Consider the following 22,040-nt stretch of genomic DNA (forward strand, 5'->3'; position numbering starts at 1 on the left):
CTGCCTACTTGAGATAAACATTTCTTTTAAAGAACTGATGGTATCAGTTTCCTCACTGCCTAGCCCATATCCTCAGTCCCATTGAACTTGGGAATTTGCTCCAGCTGGGATCTCATCCAGTTCCCGCCGGTTGACCGGCCAATTTATCTTTGTGGTCAAGTGCACAGAACCATGGCTATATTAATGGCTGTTTTGTGGCAGGCACTCCACCCCCAAATCGAAGGCCCAAATGGAGAAAATTTAGATGTGCTTCATTGATCCTGGCTTCAATATTTGAAATTTTGAAATGCAGTTTAAAAAATAAATAAATTCTGGTAGGGAGCATGATGGTGGCAGGTGGAGAACCATGGCTATGAGAGAGGTCGTAGAACTACATACCACCACTTATCAAATGTGGCTGGAAACCATAATGCAGGAATTGGTAGCCATATAGGGCATCAAAGGTCCAATCCTTTCCCGTTAAAATCCATGTAGAAATGGGAGGAGACAGACATAGTCCCATCCCCAGGTAGAACTGGGATGGAAATGATCGTAATGGCCCCGTCCATCCCTATTAATACATGAATACAGTTGTACCTCGGGTTACAAACGCTTCAGGTTACAAACTCCGCTAACCCAGAAATAGTACCTCGGGTTAAGAACTTTGCTTCAGGATGAGAACAGAAATCGTGCTCCGGCGTCGCAGCGGCAGCAGGAGGCCCCATTAGCTAAAGTGGTGCTTCAGGTTAAGAACAGTTTCAGGTTAAGAACGGACCTCCGGAACTAATTAAGTTCTTAACCAGAGGTACCACTGTAGAGATTAAGTTGCTTCTGGAAGCAAATCCCACTGAATAGGTAAAAGGTAAAGGTCATAGCTGCCAAGTTTTCCCTTTTCTCGCGAGGAAGCCTATTCAGCTTAAGGGGAAATCCCTTAAAAAAGGGATAACTTGGCAGCTATGGTAAAGGTAAAGGACCACTGGATGGTTAAGTCCAGTCAAAGTCGACTATGGGGTTGTGACACTCATCTCGCTTTCAGGCTGAGGGAGCCAGCGTTTGACCACAGAGAGCTTTCCGGGTCATGTGGTCAGCATGACTAAACTGCTTTTGGCACAACAGAACACCGTGAGGGAAACCAGAGCACACAGAAACACCGTTTATCTTCCCGCCAGAGCGGTACCTATTTATCTACTTGCACTGGCGTGCTTTCGAACTGCTAGGTTGGCAGGAGCTGGGAAAGAGGAACAGGAGCTCACTCTGTCGTGGGGATTCAAACTGTTGACCTTCCAATCGGCAAGTCAAGAGGCTCAGTGGTTTAGACCACTGCGCCCCCCCTGTCCCTACTGTATATTCTCTCCATGATAAAATAATTTTTTTTGTCCTGAATCTCCGATCATTAGTTTCATTGGACAACTCCAGATTCTAGTATTATATATATATATATATATATATATATATATATATATATATATATATATATATATATATATATCACTTCTCTGCATCCACTTCCTGCTCATTGGTTTTGCAAAGATGAGGAGCTGCTTCTAAGCAATCTCTGAACAGAAAACTTAGGATGCCCTCCCTCAAGTATGTGCTGTTTGAGGAGCTTCAGGGGTTCTTTCAAAACATGAATTGCAAAATAAACAAACAACTTTGACAAATTGCATTAATATGATGATGAAAGGTGGGTAGGAGCTCAGCACTGCAGGATTCCACCTCTTCATATTTGCTGGATGTCCCTGACTCTGTAGCAATTTACCTTGCCCACTAATTGCCATTCTGCACTAATTAGTGAGGAGAGTCCTGAGATTCAGGGTAGGAGAGCAAAACAGATTGAACTGGAGAAAGAACTAGTTTATATCAAGCCGATCTACAGCCCCTCAGCAACTCTCAACTTACTATGACTTTTACAGTGCAATCTTCCCAGAAGGAAGAAAATGAGGATAGGATTGTGGCCTTTATATAATATGCGGGAAAAGTGCAATAGAAACATATCTTTCTTTTTGATAATGTCTTGCTTCCTTTTCAGGAAGTCTTTAAAAATGAGATTCATGTTTCATTTATATTCTCTCTCTGTCTTTCTGAATAGTTGCCATTCTGTGACATTTTGGATTGCAAAGTCTTATTAAATCTGTGGCTGTTGCCCTAGGGTAGGAATGAAAAACACCTTATTGCAAGGGGAAGAGATGCACTGCTTTGTCACAAACTCAATCACCTCCTCTGTCATTAAGGGAATTTTGAAAGCCTGAGCTGATCTATATCCTCAGTTTCAAGCATTTTTAATAGTTAACATTCCACATTTGCTGAAATGACTTGGTGAGATTTGAGAACTAGTTTTAGAAGGGATTTGAGAATTACATTTTAAATGTGAGTTTTAAAACTGCCCGTTTTGTATTCAAATATAGAATATGTTGGCCAAATTCAAAATTGGTAAAGAAATATTTTATATGTAACATTTAACCTCAAGAGTTTTAGGAACTCTTGATTGGTGGTGTTTACAGTTCGCAGGGTAGAAACTGCCCTGGCCAAAATGGGGTGGTTCTCAATTATCTAACTTTTCACTCTGAAATGTCTTCAGGTTTCTAGGGTGGAATCTGCACACATGTTAAAAACACTTGTGGAAATGCTTGCTTTTTTTTTTTACAATCGTTTTGAAAAATGCATTGAATTTGCCATAGGTCACAGTTGCCATCTAGTGTCACAATTGTATATTGCACATTACAACACATTCAAAACGTTTCATTTGCAGCTGTATAGCTGAGTCCTAGATCTCATTGTTGGTGAGAAAAACTTGACAAGGTGTGTGGCTGGCATTTTGCTCACGCATCTCTCCATTCTGTGGTATGGAAGTGCCCACTTTCCCTTGCCAAAATCAAAAGCACAACCCTGACGCCTCCGGGCCTCATGCATTGCATCCCCTACCAGCCCAATCCTTACCAAAGAACTTGCAACAAATGTTGCCATATATCTTTGCCTCCTTGCCAGAGAGTTCTTGATCAGCAACATTCCATAGCTACTGATCATACTCTCTTAATTGCATTGGTTTTTGAAACACCTTTACCCTCTTCAAAGGGTAATTTACATTATTTATTTTGTACTTGTGCAAACTTCAGAATTCCCTCAGCATGCTGACACCTTCCTCTTGATTCCCAGGGGTTCTGTTTGGGCTACAGTCATACCTCGGTTTAAGTACGCCTCGGTTTGAGTATTTTCAGTTTAAGTACTCCGCGGACCTGTCTGGAACGGATTAATCCACTTTCCATTACTTTCAATGGGAAAGTTTGCTTCAGGTTAAGTACGGACTTCCGGAACCAATTACACTCATACCTCGGGTTAAGTACGCTTCAGGTTGAGTACTCTGCGGATCCGTCTGGAACGGATTAATCCACTTTCCATTACTTTCAATAGGAAAGTTCGCTTCAGGTTAAGTACGCTTCAGTTTAAGTACTCCACGGACCGTCTGGAATGGATTAATCCACTTTCCATTACTTTCAATGGGAAAGTTCGCTTCAGGTTAAGTACGCTTCAGGTTAAGTACAGACTTCCGGAACCAATTGTGTACTTAAACCGAGGTACCACTGTACATTCTTTTGGCACTGACCACTTGAATTCCCTATTATTTGAAAAAAAACAAACCTTGCAAGTTGCTTTTATAAAACTGGGTGCCTCTTTTCTTCTCATAACTTACACTTCTTGCAGATCTGACGTTTGCCGGCTGCTCAGTCTGAGGATGTCTATTATAAGAGCTCGGGATACAAACTTCGTAAAGTTGAATTAGCAAATTTAGTTGCCACCCCCCCAGTGTTGCAGTGCTGGAAATAACCAAGCACCTGTTTCAGCTAAGCTGAAATCTTTCCATTAACTTTAACGTAGGCTATGATGAGCCCTCATTTTGTAATTTCAGATACCCAATTGACTTGCATGGAAGTTTGATTACAGCAAAGATTCTAAAGCTCTGGCATGAATTAAAGATAACTAAGAACCAAAAATACATGTAATATGCCCACATTAGTGTGGTTAACAAAACAGAGTATCTTTCATTTATGTTGTCAGTTGCTCTGATAAAAATGCCAAAGCTATCAGCAAGCCTTCTGTTTATAGCATTTTGCCAATCTCCATAACATATCTATGCAAACCATAAGTGGGAGCTAGACTTGAGCCATGTATCAGCAACCCTGGATCTCCTCCTTGCAATTCCAAATGATGCATCACCTGTGTGTATCTCATGGAGACAGCTGCCTTCAAAAGCGCCAGGATGGGTACAACATATTACATTACCTGCATGTACTGAAATATTATCTATATGCCACGGAATGCAAAAAAGGGGGGGGTGTCAGACACGGTAGGTATGGTAGGTAAAACTGCAGCTAACCTACATGCTTTAAAAAATACAAATCGGCAGTTTTGGGTGAAATAAAGTAAAAAGTGAAGGAAACAATTTATTTCTGAGAACTACAGGCTGGCTGACTTATCAAGAGTTGCTACAGAGATGTCAACAGACCCAACAATGTTAACAAACAGGGAGAACTTCTGAATGTACTCACTGCATGGCCTCAACCAGAATCACTTGGCTTCAGCAACTGAAGCCTCTGTAACTGCCACCTTGGAAACAGCAGAATTACATTTTTATTGGAGCAAATGATGATGCTGGACGCTGAAACGTTTTGCAAAATGGGGGGGGGGGGAATAGTCATCACAGCAATGTTTGTGCTGTTTTAATGATTAATTGAGTAAGGCAGAAGAACAATTGCTTGGATGTTGAAATAGTTAGCCATGGTAAACTCCCATTTTGATTGCTGCAATGTAATACATGTGGGGTTTCCTTTGAAGGAGGTTTGGAAGTTTCAGTCAATGCAGAATGAAGCTGCCAGAATTTTGTATGGGAGGAGTTCATTTGGATCACCTCCCACTTGTTTTAAAAAGTGCCTCACTGGCTGCCTACTCATTTCACAGCCTAGTTCTAAGTGCTGGCACTTACCCTTAAAATCGCTGCTGGCCTGGGATCCAAATACCTAACGGAGCGCCCGTCTGCGTACTATCCTGTCCACATTCTGAGGGCCACTGTTGATGGTCTTCTCAGAGCGTCTCTTCCATCTGAAGTGAGATTCATGCCAACTAGAGTGGCAGTGAGGTCTAATAATAATAATAATAATAATAATAATAATAATAATAATAATAATAAATTATTTATTATTTCTACCCCGCCTATCTGGCAGGGTTTCCCCAGCCACTCTGGGCGGCTTTCAACAGAACATTAAAAATAGAATAAAACTTCAAACATTAAAAACTCCCCTAAACAGGGCTGTCTTCTAAAAGCCAGATAGTTGTTTATTTCAGGCGCCACTACTGAGAAGGTCTTCTGCCTGGTTCCCTGTAACCTCCCTTCTCAAAGTGAGTGAACCACCAGAAGGCCCTTGGAGCTGGATCTCAGTGTCTGAGCAGAACGGTGGGGGTGGAGATGCTCATTGAAGTATACTGGGCCGAGGCCGTTCTGGGCAGCCTTTTGAGGGTCACAAGCCAGTAGCGGACAGAGCAGAGACAAAAGTGAGCTGAACAATGAGTGGAACATCCATCAGTACTATGTATCCAGGCAAGCAAGAGTTATTATCAGAGTTCAAGAGCACATTCTATCCAATAACAGTCAAGGAGGATGTGAAGCAAGGCCAGTGAGGGGTGTGTCCTGGGAGAAGGGCTATGTCCTACTCCGGGGGGGGGGTGATCTGGGGAGAGTCCAAGGGCATGAAAGAGAAGACTGCGGTTCTGCATTTGGCCTTGGGTCTAAGGTTCCCCACCCCTGAAATACAGAGAGGGCTTTTTCAGCTCCAGCTGTGGAACATCTTCCCAAGAAGGCTTACCTGGCACCAATACACCGGGCTAAATCTGTCTTGCTGCATCAGGCACTGTATTGTCACCTGGCTGTTGTGTGTGTTTAATTATTGCATGCCACCCTGGAATCTATTCTGATAGTTTCTTCTGTATTCTGAATAGTTTAAAAAAGCAGTTGGAGGAAGAGTCACAACCCACCAGCGGTTGCCTTCAATGCATTGAAGGGAACATTTGGGTGACACATCAGCTGAGGTTACAATGACCCATTAAGGCAACAGTCTTAAGGTTTTCTCCTTTGGAGATCACTCATAGCCGAGTAAGATTGTCTACATAGTTTTAACAATGAGTCTGTAAGTGACTGTGGAGGCCAATTCTGGACTGACATGTCCTTCCACAGTAGGGACATTGGTTCCTGGGTGGGAGTTGATCATGGTGTGGATTTGCCAAGTGTGCCTTCCTCTTAGCATGTTTCTCCCTTGCGTTCTGAGTTCGAGTCTTAAGGTAGTGCTCCTATGGAAACACACTGCGTGGGAATCAAATGGATCGCTGTCAAAGTTTAATACGATGGTGATGTTAGTCACATTTCCCAACATTTGTGATCATTTCTGAAGATCAGAAGGTGGGGGTAAATAAAGCCTTGTCTTTAAGAAGCCAGAGCAAGCTTTTAGCACCCCTCTGACTGTTTCATGAGGAGATGCATGAGGATCTGGACTCCAATGGAGACACTAATGGCCCTCTTATTACTTATCAGGAGTTTCAAGCATAGAAGCCATTTCAAATGGCTCCTAACTTAATCCACTGTCTGTATCTCCTGCATGCATATTGTACGGACTGTCACTGCTTCCACACACACTGACAATGAGGGACAGGAGGAGCAATTCAGTCCAGTTAAGATTTCAGCATAAGCCTACTTAAGTCTCACTTCTTGAAACAAGACGTGAACCAAAACACGGCCACCCGTCAAAATTCGTGTTTCTCTTAATGTTGTGATACAGTTGTCCAAACAAAATAAATAAAGTGTAGAAAAACGCACATATTAGGGGGGAATATGCATATGTGGAAGTGCACCCTGCTTGCAAAAATGTTGTTTGTTAGGCAAAACTGCAATGAAAAATGTGTATATTAGGTGAAATTCACAGTAAGCTGATGATGATCTTTTTGCGAGGACCTTGTAAGAAAATAATAATCACATCTGATGCAAAAACGGAGGACTGAAGTTAATATAGGAAAAATGAGAAACTGTAATTGACATATTCGCTCCACCCTACTGATAACTGCCTGCTTTCAGCATCCTAATGAGCATCTCCTAGAGTGAATAAAAATTGCACGGCGCTTTTAAAGGTGAACAGAAGCAGGGCCGCTACTGTCTTTTGAATTCTGTGTTGCTAGCATTTAACAACAAAGAACTTTGACAAACAGAAATGGCATCAATTCACCGAAGTTAGATCTGTGCAGCAGATTTTCTGTCTGTGCGGTGCACCCCTGCTGTGCATTTGACCTTCAAAACAGCCTCCACAGCCCCCACCGTTCACACGCCTCACGTTCAGCTGCGCTGCAGGTGGGACCGCATGTTCAGTCAGCATAGCAGAGGAAGGCACGGACAATGGCAGTCTAAAGCTGGTCTGTGGTGCTACATCTCCGCTGCTGCAAAAGAGGCTGCTCAGCGTGCCGTCGTTCGCTTGGCTTCAGCTAGAGCCAGGAGTGCCACGGTAGCAATATGACGTGCTGTAGGCAATCAGCAGTGCCACATGGTGTTCACTAATTACAGTTTTAGAGCGGAAAACAACTTTGAAAATACGATTTTTTTTCTCCACTTCTCACCAAAATAATGATTATTGAAAAGTATGCCCTTTTCTAAACCTACTCACTGCCATAGTTTCCCCTGGTGTTGACACCACGCTACCCGGAGATTCCAGAGAATAAACCCAGGGCCTTCCACCTGCCAAGAAGATGCTCTTTTGATGAGCTATGACCCTTCGCAGCCATTTCCCAATTCTACCATGACTAGATAACCATGGATCAGTCATCATTTCGCAGCCTCGCCTAGCACACGCATGAACTTACCTAGGGTGATCTTATCTACCTGCAGTAGTGCCTCCATCCCCATTGTTCAGCCCAGACACTGAGATCCAGCTCTGAGGGCCTTCTGGCAGTTCCCTCATAACGAGGTTGCAGGGAACCAAGCAGAGGACCTTCTTGGTAGTCGTGCCCGCCCTGTGGAAAGCGCTCACATCAGATGTCAAGGAAAGAAAACAACTCTCTGACTTTTAGAAGACATCTGAAGGCAGCCCTGTGTAGGGAAGTCTTTAATGTTCAATGTTTTGCTGTGTTTGATGTTTTAATTTGTTGGAAGCTGCCCAGAGTAGCTGGGGAGATCCAGTCATATGGGTGGCATATAAATAATAATTTATTACTATTATTAAGTGGATCTTCTAAGTAATCCAACACTTCATTCCTAGTCCAACCATGGGACCACACTGGTTTTGACCAAAGAGGCCTCAGTGGCCACAAATTTCCTTTTAAAAAGTTGAGAAATACTCATGACTGAAAAGAACCACTGTCACACAGTGCGGATATTACTGAGCTGTATGGACCAATGCTCTGATCTGGTATAAGGGAGCTTCCTACATTTCATGAAGTTCAGCACAGTAGTGGACTTGGACTGCTATGTCACAACCTAACCTACCTCAAAGGGCAATGGTGAGGGTAAAAAATGGAGGTGAGGAGAGAACTGTGTATATCAGTCAATGTAGACAATATTGAACTAATTGGACTACTGGAGGAAAGGCAGGATACAAACGTCATGAACCATAGGTAAACAATGGGGTGTCCTCCAGATATTTTGTACTATAACACCTCTCATCACTGGCCATTGATTATGCTGGTGGCTCCAGCTGCATTCCACAAAGCAAGCACTACGTTGGCTACAAATTCAATAAACCAATAAACAGTGGCAACTGTGAAACGTGCTTCATTTTACAACTGGAACGCAGATCAGTCAATTTACATTTCATGGTGATAGATTCAATAAATGGTACAAATTGGAGTACTTCCCCCAAAGCACATCAAGCCACCACAGTTGCAAATATTTACAATTTACAGGTGCGCACCAGGAAGACCTTTTAATTCATCGCCGGTATAGCTGCCTGTGCAGAAAAAAATGACAATGGACAGCAACCCACCCATACAGCAACACAGCACGACACACCCAGCAGTGCAGGATCAAAATATATGCTTACTCCGAAGGAGATTTCCTGTAGGGAAACTAAAACAGCTGGCAAATCAACTGCAACAATGAGGACAGCAGCCAGGTGAAATCTTAAGGGAATGCCTTTACTACTGCTTAGTGATTTAAGCCTTTAAAAAAAAAGAGTCTTGTGATAAAGGGGCTACCCTGGTGCTGTCATATGGGTCATTAACCTTGTAGCTTGAGATATGTTATAAATGACACATGCTACAGTGGTTGTGCATCAAGGTCATGTGGCCCAAACTGATGGCACCCTGACAGACCTTTCTCTCTGATCACACCAAAGCCATGCAGGGAAGGACCACCATAAAGTAATAAGAGAGAGTGTTTGTTTGTTTTTTTAAATGCAGAAGGCTTTACCACTGGTATCCCCAATTCAAATGGCTTCCCTGGTAAAGAAGGACAGGAAGACGTCTCTGCCAAAAACTATGGAAAGCCACTGCCGGTCAGAACAGACGGCACTGAGCAAAATAGACTCAATTTGCTTAATGTAAGAAACATCCTTGGGATAAAGTGAGTTACAGTAACTTGGATATTCTAGTAGCTCTTTCTGAAGTCTTCATGGTGACCATTGTGGGGCCTAAATGCCCAGTGAAAGCTGCTGCTGCAGGTAACAACCAAGCGTAACATACTGCAACTATTAGCTTTATTTTGGCATTCACTCCCATGTGATTACACTCGTGTGAAGGGGAGAGTGGGGCCATACATGTTGGCCAAGTTCTCTCAATCACATCCCTATTGACCTGGCCCTCCCCTGCAAGGGGAGGTTGGAAGAGAAGGACCTGCTTACCCCTTCGGACCATTCCCTCCAACGTTTGGACAGCACTGGGGCCAGGCCAACAGGGAGGGTTGGGGTATGCGAACACTGCCTTCCGTCTCCCCTGACACAATTGTAATTGCACATTGGTTGCAATTATGAGACGCACACATCACAGGAAATTCCATTGTGCCACAACAATCTTTACAGAACGCCTAATGATTCAAAATGCTGACCCAAGGTTGACCCGAAGTTAACATTATAGCACAAAACAAACTGATTGGCCTTGTATAAATATTACGTACAAATGGCAAGAGGGAAACACCGGGCCTGTGGCATGCTGTTCACACATTCTTGGAACTACCGTACTTGAGAAGGTAGTTGCCATGACCAAAGCTGGTATTGTGTGATGCGTTTATTTGGAAGGTTTACTCCTCCTCGCTGATGATGGGTAGCCATTGAGATCTTCTTGTTCTGTGATGTTGTGCTCAGAACTGTCATGGGAATAGTCTTTCATGGCGCTGTAGAAGACAGGAGCGTTGTACTGGGTGGCAATCTCTGTCCTCTTCCCCCCACACTTGCATAGCTTTTTGAAGGCAGCTCTAAACTTTTGAGACATCACATTGTAAATGATGGGGTTGATGGCGCTGTTCAGGTAGATGCAGAGCCTACAGAAGAGGACGAACCAGATGTTCAGGTAAGGAGGGTCCATGAAGGAGTTGACCACCACCAGGGTGCGGTACGGCATCCACAGGAGGGCAAAGAGGATCACCACCACAGCTAGCATCTTTGTCACCTTGGAGGTTGCAAGCAGAAAAAAGAAAGTGAGTGAGTTTACATCTTTGTCCATAACACTAAGAATCGCTTAATAATCTGTGGTGGAAGGAAGAGGAGAGAGTTCAGTGCCAGGTCATCTAATAGAAGGTTCAGAATATGGCACAGATTACGTTTTAGTTTAGGATGCCTAAACTAACCCTGAACACTCTTAAAGTTCTAGAATTCTCCAGCCAATCACCCTAACTGGTGCATTTTCCAAGTGGTGCTAGTTTTTAATGAAATCTTACCAGCTCTGTCTCTTTAGATAGTCCTATAATGAGACCCAGTTAATTTTCGGTATTGCCTTCTACCTTGTCATTTGCTGTTGCTCTGTTCAAAGTTTTCTTTCTTTTCTGAGATTTCTTCTTTGGCAATTGGAATAAGCAACACATAATCTTTCTTCAGTCACCACAATGGAGGTTTCCAGAGCACTGAGCATTCATTTTGATTTGTCTTTGGGGAAATTAGGCAACAATGGCTCTTAAAACTGAACTTCATCCTGATTTGTTTGTTGGGAGGTTGGATGCTGCTGCATCAAGCAACTGTCACCCCACCCTTATCACAAAAAGTTCAATTTGGAAGGAACTGGGCTTGCTGTGCAACAGCTCTAAATCAAATTTATTTGTGCACCCTGAATTTGCCAGTATGTGATTTACTCCTACCTGAAAATAGCAACAATCTGGAAGTGCCCCATAAGATAACTGACCATCAACTGAGCAAAGACTGGTACAGTCCATTAGCCCAAACCTATGTAGAGTTAGGGGCATGTAAGCCTACTCATTTTAATGGGCTCAGGTGTAGTTGACTATGGTAGCATTGAGTTACATATGCACAATGCCAAGCACTTGCCTTGAGACAAAAATCATTAGCATTTAGCACCAGCTGAGAGTGGGCCAACTCTTTAATTTTATTGACCTTGGGTTCGGACAACACAATAAGCCCAACCTTGGCTTAGCTGTCATTCCGTTTGGACCAGAGGAGGAACAAAAGTGAGTGCAAGCTCCTAGCTAGCAGCCAGCATATTTGCATGGTCACAGTATGCCATACTGTGCCTCATCATGATGTGTACAACCTAGTATGCATTGCTAATGTTTTTTACTTCTACCACATGACAGTTTATTATGGACTTCTTGCTGTTCATACACAAAACAGCCACATGATGTCATCCTCATAAAAAAACAAACCATTCTAGATTTGTTATTTTGTGTGTGTGTGTGGGGGGGGGGGGTTGCCTACTTATGGATGCTCTGCAGAAATAGTAAATCAGGATTAAACGAGAAAACAACATGGGGTGGCATTTTGCCCAGGATGATGATGTGTGAATGCTGCTCAAAATTTGCATGCAGGAACAGCACCAAGGCAATGATGAATTGCCGCATGGAAGCATCCACTGTTTCCACAGGTGATGGAAGGGAATGTGAGCCACCATCAGTCTTGTAAAACACAAGCAGAGCATTTTTCCTGAGCACATTTTTTTTCCCTTTAGAGAAGGTTGGGAACTGGGGATGAAGGCCAGCAAATGTCAACATTCATTTTGGGCAAATGCAATTTTGAAAACTGTTCTCTCCCTCCTCTCTGCCCAATAGTAATGGAAAGGGCGCTGGTGGTAGCACTATAAACAAGGATGCTTGTTTTGCCTTAACTTTGAAGGTGCCGTAATTTCTCTCCTCCAATTTATTCTTTGTAGATTTTGAATGTTTTTTCTATTCTGTGGAAGCCTTGTAGAATCAAATAGAACTACCGGTGGCTCGTATTAAGCATTCCCAGACACAAGCATGAATTCCAGATCTGGCCTGACAAAAGAACCTCTCCACCCTTCTTCTTTCTTTAATATACAGCGTGGCTAATGAATACACATATCAAGACTGTAACAGTACCCTGAGAACAATGAAGTGCTGTGAGTTAAGATGTACACTGCTGTTCATCTCAGCTGTGCATTCAACTCCCCTTTTCTTCTTAATGCATTCCCCTCGTATTGAAAGTTGATAATCATTGTAATCTTTACAAAGAGCTGTTCAGGGGATGGTTGATTATCCTCCCCCTCAGCATGTAATTCATTGAATTCAAAGGGGCGCACTCCCTCTGTTAGGAAGAAAAAAGTGCTATGTGCATGCTGAAAGGACATACACTCTTAAACATAAAAGGGAAGTTAATACATTTGCCAGAAAACCGACTTTTGTGCTGTAACTTGAAACACAATTACTAGGGATTAAGCTCCATTGAACTCAGTGAGATTCACTTCCATGTAAACATGAAAAAGAAGACTAGGCTGCTTGTCTTATTTCAAGCTCATATCGCCTTTCTGCCATGCTTGCTCTGCAGTTTAAGGCTGGAGGCAAGGAGAAATATGGTAGCTCAAAGATGGTAAGCTTAATAAAGATGTCTCACTTGAGAGCCTGGAGCAAGAGAATGACTTTCTAACAGACCTCTGTGGCCAGCTATTAAGCAGGCAAGAGAATGAAGGGACAAGGACATTTTCTTCCCATCGTGGAGGACTGCACTGTGAGTTGTAGTTACATTACAGCTAAGAACAAAGCAGACCTGCCATTTGGGAAATGCATGTCAAAACTTCAGTGGTGGAGAATTAAGCATGAAAGGATAGACTATAACAGTAGATAGAGAAAGAACATCCTTCAGATCCTAGCTCAGTCTCAGATCCAACCTGTGGCTGGGTATCATGTCTTAGCTGTGGTTGTGATGTGGCAGCCTCAGATAAGGGGCAGAAAGGCCTCTGGTCTGAATCAATGATTCCTCTGAAAACAAAAAGGAGAGGTGTGAAGGAGGCTGCTCTTGCCTCACTTGAAAACAGGGGACAGAAGATTCCTCTCAAGGCATTAGATCCAAACTGACCTAAAATATAACACTTTTTAAAAACAACAACAAATCATGCGCAATATATATATATAGCCCTCATTCGCATGTCGCAGTAAGACATAAACAATGGCTTATCGTAAATAAGCAGATAGCCTCTGCCTTGCTCTTGCCCTAGCATAGTTGGAAGCAATAAGCCACGAAGTTTGGCTTGTTGTGATGTGCAAACACTGGATCATGGTTTGTTTCCCTCATGTAAGCCATGATCAATAAACCAACAAATGGCTTCGTGTTGTTCCAGGGAAGAAAAAAACCATGATCTTGCATTCACATGTGACAACAAGCTGGTTGTTCCCACTCAAGCTAGGAGATGAGCAAAGTGGGATACAGGAAGATAGGAGGTGCCGGGAGTTGAACTTCAGCGTACAACCCATGTGCTCTACCACTGAGCCACAATCCTTCTCCTGATTGTGAATAAGCAGAGTGACATGCTAATGTCCACATGCAAATGTGGCTGCAACGTAATTCACCCAAATCAACAGCGTTATGTGATTGCATAACAGTCAACAAATGCACTTTAAGTTAATGTAGCAGGAGCTTACAGGCTAAGATATTGAATGCATGAAATGTCATCTCAGATGTTTGTGATCACCACTGTTGGAGGCTGGGAGACGTAAGATGACTTGCTGGTGAAGATGGTTTCTCAGTTACCAGAAAAGATGCAGGTGGCAGTCTGGCTATTGCAACTAACAATGGCAATGATGGTGAAGCTTGGATGCCAAGGATGTTTTGATGGTGAAAGAGAAAAAAAAGAGAAATAATGAGTGCACACACACACACACACACACACACACACACACACACACAATAGAAACAATTAATTGGAGTGAAAAATTGATCACAACTGATATGAAACCTCATTATAGAACATTAGCAGTCAGCAGAGCGCAATGCTGTTGTGAACATGTAGTCGGGATGAAATCAGGCAAGATACATGTGCCATGAGCCAAGAAGTTCTTGGTTCAACTCTGATCTTTGCCAAGAGCTCATTCACCGGAAGACAGAAAGCTCCCTTGTACCAAATAAGATCTAGCTCAGTATATCCTACACAGATGAGCTGTGGCTCTCCAGGAAGATTAAGGCAAGTTTTCCCCAGAGATGCTGAAAACTGAACTTGGGACTCCCTGAATGCAAGGCAGATGTTCTGCTGCTGAGTCTTTGTTGCTGTTAAAAATTGACCCAGCACACCAGCCGTATACCCAGCCCACCAGGGTCCCATCACGTTGTACAAATGTAAACTCTTGCACTGATAGGGCACTTTAGTTGGGAACTGCCCAGCATGCTGGATGAGACTGGTCATTGGTCGGATCCAGAAGGGCTCTTTTTATGTTCTTAATCCAAATTGAACTCTGCTTTTATCATGTGTGTGCTGAGCGGATTTTGTACTATTTTGAAGTAGGGCTGTGAGGGACAGGAGCTATAGACTACCCCCTCCCATCGTGACAACCAGTTCTTCCCCGAGCACAAGCGGGAGTGGGGAAGGGGATGAGTCTAGCAGGGAAACAGGAAGTAGAGGGCAGGGCTCTGACAGGGTCACAGAGCCCCTGCGCCGATCGGGAGAGGAAGGAAGGGAGAGGGAAAAGGGGAGGCAGGAAAACGCGGCTAGAAGACCTCTCCCTCCAGTTCCGGAGCTGCGCATGAAGAAAAGGGGGAGGAGATTGGGGGTTCCCAGACTACTTTGTTGGAAAAAGACGCGGGAATCACCATTCTGGGGTACTGACCCAGACTGAGAACATGTCTGTTGTACAGCTTCTGCACTGTAAATAGTCTGCACATAATAAAAGCATGAAAAGGCAGCATGTCGGAGAGTCGTTACTCTAGTGTAGCCGCCAGCACCCCTGTGACAAGGGCTAAATCACATAATTAAGTGCCACCTTCAAATATCTAAAGGGCTGCCACATGGAAGATGGAGCAAGCTTGTTTTCTCCTTCTCTGGAGGGTAGGACATGAACCAATGGCTTCATGTTACAAGAAAGGAGATTCCGACTGAACATCAGAAGGAACTTTCTGACAGTAAGGGCTGTCAATAAGACAGTGGAACAGTCTCCCTCAGGAGGTTGTGGACTCTCCTTTCTTGGAGGTTTTTAAACAGAGATTGGATGGACATCTTTCATGTATGATTTAGTTGGGATTCCTGCATTGCAGGGGCTTGGACTAGGTTCCCTTGGTGTCCCTTCCAACTTTACAATTCAGTGATTCTATGAAATGTGCTTTTAAAAATCTCTCTCTCTCTCTCTCTCTCTCTCTCTCTCTCTCTCTCTCTCTCTCTCTCTCTCTCTCTCTCTCTCTCTCTCTCTCTCATATCCTGGCCGCTTCCATGTTGAAGAAAAACTAACCCCACAGGCCCCTGGTCTAGAATATGCTTCTGTTCTAGTTTGAGGCCCTGCACACATTTCCTGCTAAAAATCCCTCCCCCCCCCCGGCAATTTTGACAGAAAACTAGTTCAGGGTCCACAATGTAGCCTTTAGTTTGGCTCTTCAAAAACACAGGAAGACAGAGAATGAATCAAAAATGCTGTAGCATGTGAGAATCGGGAGATTCTGTTTCTCAAGCTGTATTCATCACTGAGAAAGATTCTTTCTGGCCTTTTCATCTTTTGAAGAAAGTAAGCACACACCCATCGGCCTTCCTTTGAAATAGCTTCGTAGAAAAATAAACACCACACCCCCCCTAAACATCGAGCAAACCTCCTTGTAAATATCTGCAAAGTCTACAAGATTTCCCTCACTGAGCCGGAAACTATTTGCCATTTTGTCATACTGTATTGGCAAAACAGAGTTTCATTGGGTGGCTTTCTGCTGACTCGAGAGGTTTTCATTTCTATGTAAATGCCAAGAGGTTGAATTTTGAGCAAAATGACATAGCAATACTGAATGAAAATTGCTGAAAGAGGCAGCAATCATATTGTGCCTTTAGGGCGGACCTTAAAGGCTGTTTGAATAGGTTCCTCAACTTTTAATATCCTCATGGAATTCAAAATAGAACAAAATCAGCTCAACTAGATCGAGTCAGGTAACAGCTTTTAAGGGAGCTGAAAGCAGCTGAAGAGAAGCATTGTTTCCCATGGACAACAAATAATTGGTTTTGCCCCATTACCATCCCTAGTCAAACAGTGTTTCCTTCCCCCCCCCCTTTTAAAAAAACCCTTTAAAAACTTTTAACTTCAGTCTTTGAAAAAATACAGAAACCTGTTTGCCACAGGTGACAGAGAAATGAGAACAGACACTAAGAGTGCACACTTTTGAACCAACGGCCACATGTCTCCACCCTTCATTGGACAATGGCCAGAACTCAGCAGATAGGACAATATCCACCAGGTACCATTTATAACCCACTAAATGGGGGTAGAAGACTGGTGGGGAAGAGTCCAAAAGTGTTTGCTGGCTTATCTACCTGAAGTAGCGCCTCCACCCTCATTGTTCAGCCTTTAGGGTCAGACTCTGGCATCTCCAGGTAGGGCTGGGACAGAGACCTTTCTGAAATCCTGGAGATCCACTGCTAAGTCAGTGTAGACAACGCTGAGCTAGAGGGGCCAATGGTTTGACTTGGTAAAAAAGGCATCTTCCTATGTTCCTAGGTTTTGACCATAATGTTGCAAAGAAAGGAAAGCACATCAAACCTAAATGTCAAACTCTGGATAAGATGAGATGTGGACTGCATAAACATCTACACACACACAATGTGAAAATCTGCTGGTACGCACAAACCCTAAAATACCATCAGTGCATCTACATTAGCAAACACAGCATGGGATTCTTTTCTTCTGTGACTCCCCAGCCCATCAGTGAAATAAATGCCTCATAAGATCACCACTGAATTTATTCTAATAAAATGATGTGTGTTTTGGAGTACAGCCCACCGGTAACAGGGGTGCTGTTTTTTTTCCATTTGACTTCAGTGTCCTTTAGATTATTCAATTACATCCAGCAGTACTTCGATTAGAAAAAGCAAAGTAGACCAACATTGCCAAAGTAGATATATAAGCAGTTCCTCTAATCATGGCAAAATATGGGCGATTTTGCTCATTGCTTGAGGGCAAGCTTGGTTTTGCTAAGGGCGATTTTGCTCATTGCTTGAGGGCAAGCTTGGTTTTGCTATCACATCAGACAGTTTCAGCTCCAACAACTACAGCTAGCTGTATGGTACAGACTAGTGAAAATGGCCTGCAAAACATGTTATCAGCTGCATCACTTCAGATATGGACATTGTGACTATGTGCATTTCTTGCTAGTTTAGCTGGAGAAGGTGGCCGTACTGTGGATGGCTGCTCCCATACAACACAGGAAACTTTTGTTGAAAAAAAATAAAAGAGGAACGAATATTGCAAATACATGAATACTTACCAGATAGAAGACAAGATTGGGGGTGGGGTGGGGAGGGTGTCATGATTATGTTTAGTTGTCTAGTTTTATTTTGTTATACATCTATGAAAACCAATTAAAACTGCTTTTTTAAAAAAAGAAGAAGAAGTGAATTTGTATGATGTCTCCATTTACAGACACAATGGTGACTTTCACACCGTGACTGGGTCCACCTGTCACATTAAACCATAGTTTAAAAACAAACTATGGCTTTGCAAGGGGCCAGGAATCAGATTCCTCTTCATCAAGAGATGGAGCTGAAGATTCCAAACCAAAAGGTGAAAAACACACAAAGCCAGCGCCGGAAGCAAGGCTAACAGATGAGCCTATGGGCCTAAGATTGTGACACTGCCCTCCCTCCTCATATATGGACTCCATTGCAGAAGCCCCAGTGAGCCCAGAGGCTCCTAGCTCCATTACAGCAGGAGATTCCCGGAGGGGTTGGGCTCTTTTAATTAAAGCAGCACCTTCCAGTGTGGGCGGGGCTAAACATTAGTATGCAGCTCCTCCTCCTATGACAGTGATGGGCAACCTTTTGAGCTTGATGTGTCAAATTTCGCCAAAAAACCGAGCATAACTCAGGTGGTGTGTCACTTCGAGAAAAAAACCATAATTTCACAATATTTATAGTTTAAATAACAAAAATGTATAATTGTAATATATAACTGCATTTAATAAACCAAAAACTAATTATTTAACCAAACTAAACCAAAAACCCCTTATTTATCACAAAGTGCCCAGAGTTGTTGAGCTTTTTTGGGGGAGCTGCTGACCAAAGTTTTGGAGGGTTTTATTGGGGGGTGCCCCAAAAGCTACTGCACTTTTTTGGGGGGAAAGAGAACAGAAATAAATGATGAATAATACCTTCGCTGGAACTAACACACAGCACCGACATAGTCTGCCAAAGCGCCAAAAAAACCAGCACAGAACGGGTTAAAAAACGAACGCTGCTACACCCAATCATAGTCTGCCAAAGCGCCAGAAAAACAGCACAGAAAGGGTTAAAAAACCAATCTCTGGCTACCAGCAGCAGCAGCAACAACAACAACAACAACAAAGGATCCGCGTGTCATAGGTTCGCCATCACTGTCCTATGATATAGGGCTCAGTTTGAGATTATTTTTTGGTGAAGCAAGACTAGAGCTCCATGTTCCTGGAGCCCTGCCCCTGAACCTTCCCTTGCACCTAGCAGGGGCCTTGCCTTACCACACAGCAGGCTAAAGTTTCATGTGAGTGCAAAATGCACTGCTGAATGGTTCTCACTATACTCTTCCCCCCTTCCTGTTTGGTTTATTTGGATAGAAAGGAATGATAAACTCAGGTTCAGATGCCATGACCAGTCAGACTGGCATAACAGTTGTGGGGCAGCCAGGAGCAGAGTGGATCAAAGACTTTTCAGCAGCATGCGCTGGCATGATGCAAGTTCACATTAAACCATAGCTTAGTTTTAACAACAGCAGTTGAATGTGGTGTGTGAACCAGGCATTCGTGCTCTCAGTAGTATATTATAAGGAAACACCAGCAAATACAAGGCACGAAGAAGCTTTAATTTTTAGCTGAAGATTGGTGCCTTCGACTCATGACTAGGTCAAGGAAGCAGTTGCTGAATTTGGGGTTAGGGGTTCTGTTCATAGCTCTCTGTCTCTCTAGTACAGTAGAAAACCTTGGATGGGTTAGTCTGCAATTGGAGTTGTCTGAAATTTTGCCTAGGATACATACAGGCTTTACTTGGGATTTACTTCCCTAAACTTTCTTGCCTACTAGGCAAGAAAAGATTTGACAGCCAGGTTTGGTATTTCAGGATTGTGTGTAAAACAGAACCTTCAAACAGTCTTACAAACTGGTTCTTCTGGCAGATTTCCAATAAATTTCAGTGAGGCAGTCAAACATGGGAATGGAAGAGGGGCAGGCTAATGAAATAAAACTGATGCATTGGATCTGAACCATTTCAAATTCAACAGAGTCTATTAAATTAATATTTTGCCTCAAGACTTCAGTGACTGAATGAGCAAAGAATTGTGCTTTTATTCACTTCTGCCGTCCCTCTGGGAACCTCTTATGGAATCCAAAACATATACTCAACTCAGTACCGGTAATAAGGAAGAGAAATTACCAATTTCAAGAGGCCCTTTCTATTACTATAGGTTTATCAGGATTATAAAATAATGATCCAGGTTTCCACTTAACACTAGTGCAGAGATGTGCTCTGCAGATGTTGTCTGGCCACAACTCTCATCATCTCTTCTGGCTGGGATTGCAATAAAAGAAGAAAGCTTGCCACATGGTCAACGAAAGATAAAGTAGGTTTGCTCTTGGGAACAGCTGAGAAAAATTGTGGTTCCTTTTAGTTTTAGTGTGAATACTGGAAAACCACACAAAAGATTATTAACGTGTCTCCATTCTTCATCCAGAAGAACAATACAGACATTCTTCTGGAGAATAGATGGGAATAGGCGAAAATGGGATTGGCCTTTTGTGCTCTTGGGGACCATCTGATTCTTTAAGTGGTCTGTGCTTGCAGTATAATTGGCAACAAACCAGGATCTACACTGAGAGTTGGGCTCCCTTGTGGGCCTCTCTATACCAGATGGTAGAAATCACAAGTGGGGAAGAGGGCTGTTGCACTCAGCCAGCCATAGACATCTGACTGGTCACTGTAAGAACAGGGTTCTGGGTAAGATGGGCCTTTGGGTTCTTATGTTCTGCAATAAAGTTAGAACTACATAATAGTCAGGACTATGTACAGTTATGGAGCACAAGCAGACATGACTGATGTGGTGTAGTGGTTAGAGTGTTGGACCTGAGAGACCTGGGTTCAAATCACCACTCAGACATCACACTCACTGGGTGACATTGAGCCGACCTCTCAGCCTAATCTACCTCTCAGTGTTGTTATAAGGATAAAATGGGGAGAAATAAATACCCTGAGCTCCTTAGAAGGATCTCATAACACATTTTAACGAACCATGCACATATGTGTGTGAGCATGAATTTTACATGTAAAATCTTTAAAGTGTGGCACATAATTTTTGCAACTTAAGAACAGCCCCTGGAACAAAACAAAACAAAGTCTTTGCCAAAGACCCTTCTGGCCATTGCCTTCACTGTATAAAAATGTTGAGAAGGTTACGTAGCAAAGACATTTTTCTGTTCCTTGAAAAGGTGTTTGGCTATATATTCTGGTATGGTTCAGACTAAAAAAGTTGTTTTCATAAGCAAGAGGCTATAAACATTTTAAATGATTGGTTTACAGCCACTATTCTTTCAGTACTTGCAGATAATATCATTTTTAATCTGGGACTGAGAGCTCATAATGTACTCAGAGCAATACTTACGGATGGGAAAAGTGTGTCTATGTTCCATTGAAAGCTAAGGGTACACTATGGAATTAAATATATTTTTTCAATAATAGGATAATGAACCATCTAAATGGAAATAGGATTTTGGGTTCTGAAAACCCAGGGAAAGTATAAAATGGCTTTGGATGAGAAGATCTACCTTTTTTGAAGTACAAAATTTAATTAAAATATTTTAAAATGCTGTGCAATTGATACTGGGATTTAAAATGCATGGCACAATTATACACCGTTGCAAGTTGTGGAGATGGGAACTTCTTTAAAAGGATCTCCCACCTGCCCCATAGATGTCTTAGAATTGCCTTATTCAAAAATGCCTGGAAGACATTTGGAGAATCATTTCAGTATCAATGGATTGTAAAATACAGTTTCCTTTACCAGAAATAAATAAGGGTTTGGTTCCCAGTGAGGAAGCAGAGTTCAGTTTTCATAGCTGCAAGGCCAATTATTGCTAAACATTTATATCCCAAAAGGCAACTTTCTATCTGGGGAATGTCTAGAATACGTCTGTGCCACATAGTCCTGTCCTGGCTGCTCCAAGCTCAAGTAACTTCCTATCATTCATCTCCTACACATTATCCCTTTCTTTGCATTATGTTCTTGCTCAGCTCTTCCTTAAGTCTCATTTAATTTCTGTTGTTTTCCTCTCCGGGCGGATTTGTGTGGAAAATATGCCCGCCAGGGCTATCAGTGCTGCCTGCTGACTGCGAAAATATGTTGTTGCACACACACCACCGGCTGGCACTCGCATCCCTGTTGGGCGGATTTTTGTGATTGGTCCGATCGTCGTCATGAAAATCTGCCCGCTGATCATGAAAATATGCCT

The 22,040-nt window shown here is 42.9% G+C and overlaps 1 protein-coding gene across 1 annotated transcript in view; it reads right to left on the reverse strand.

Moving 5' to 3' along the window:
• Positions 1-10,224: 10,224 nt before the first annotated feature.
• Positions 10,225-22,040, reverse strand: part of LOC118089337 (thyrotropin-releasing hormone receptor-like) — a 31,205-nt gene continuing 19,389 nt past the window's right edge. Inside the window, exon 2 of the mRNA XM_035123916.2 lies at positions 10,225-10,605. Coding sequence (XP_034979807.2) covers positions 10,225-10,605 — 381 coding nt within the window. The remainder of the gene's footprint in view (positions 10,606-22,040) is intronic.

This window comes from Zootoca vivipara, chromosome 7 (genome assembly GCF_963506605.1).
Source record: "Zootoca vivipara chromosome 7, rZooViv1.1, whole genome shotgun sequence".
Lineage (NCBI taxonomy): Eukaryota > Metazoa > Chordata > Lepidosauria > Squamata > Lacertidae > Zootoca > Zootoca vivipara.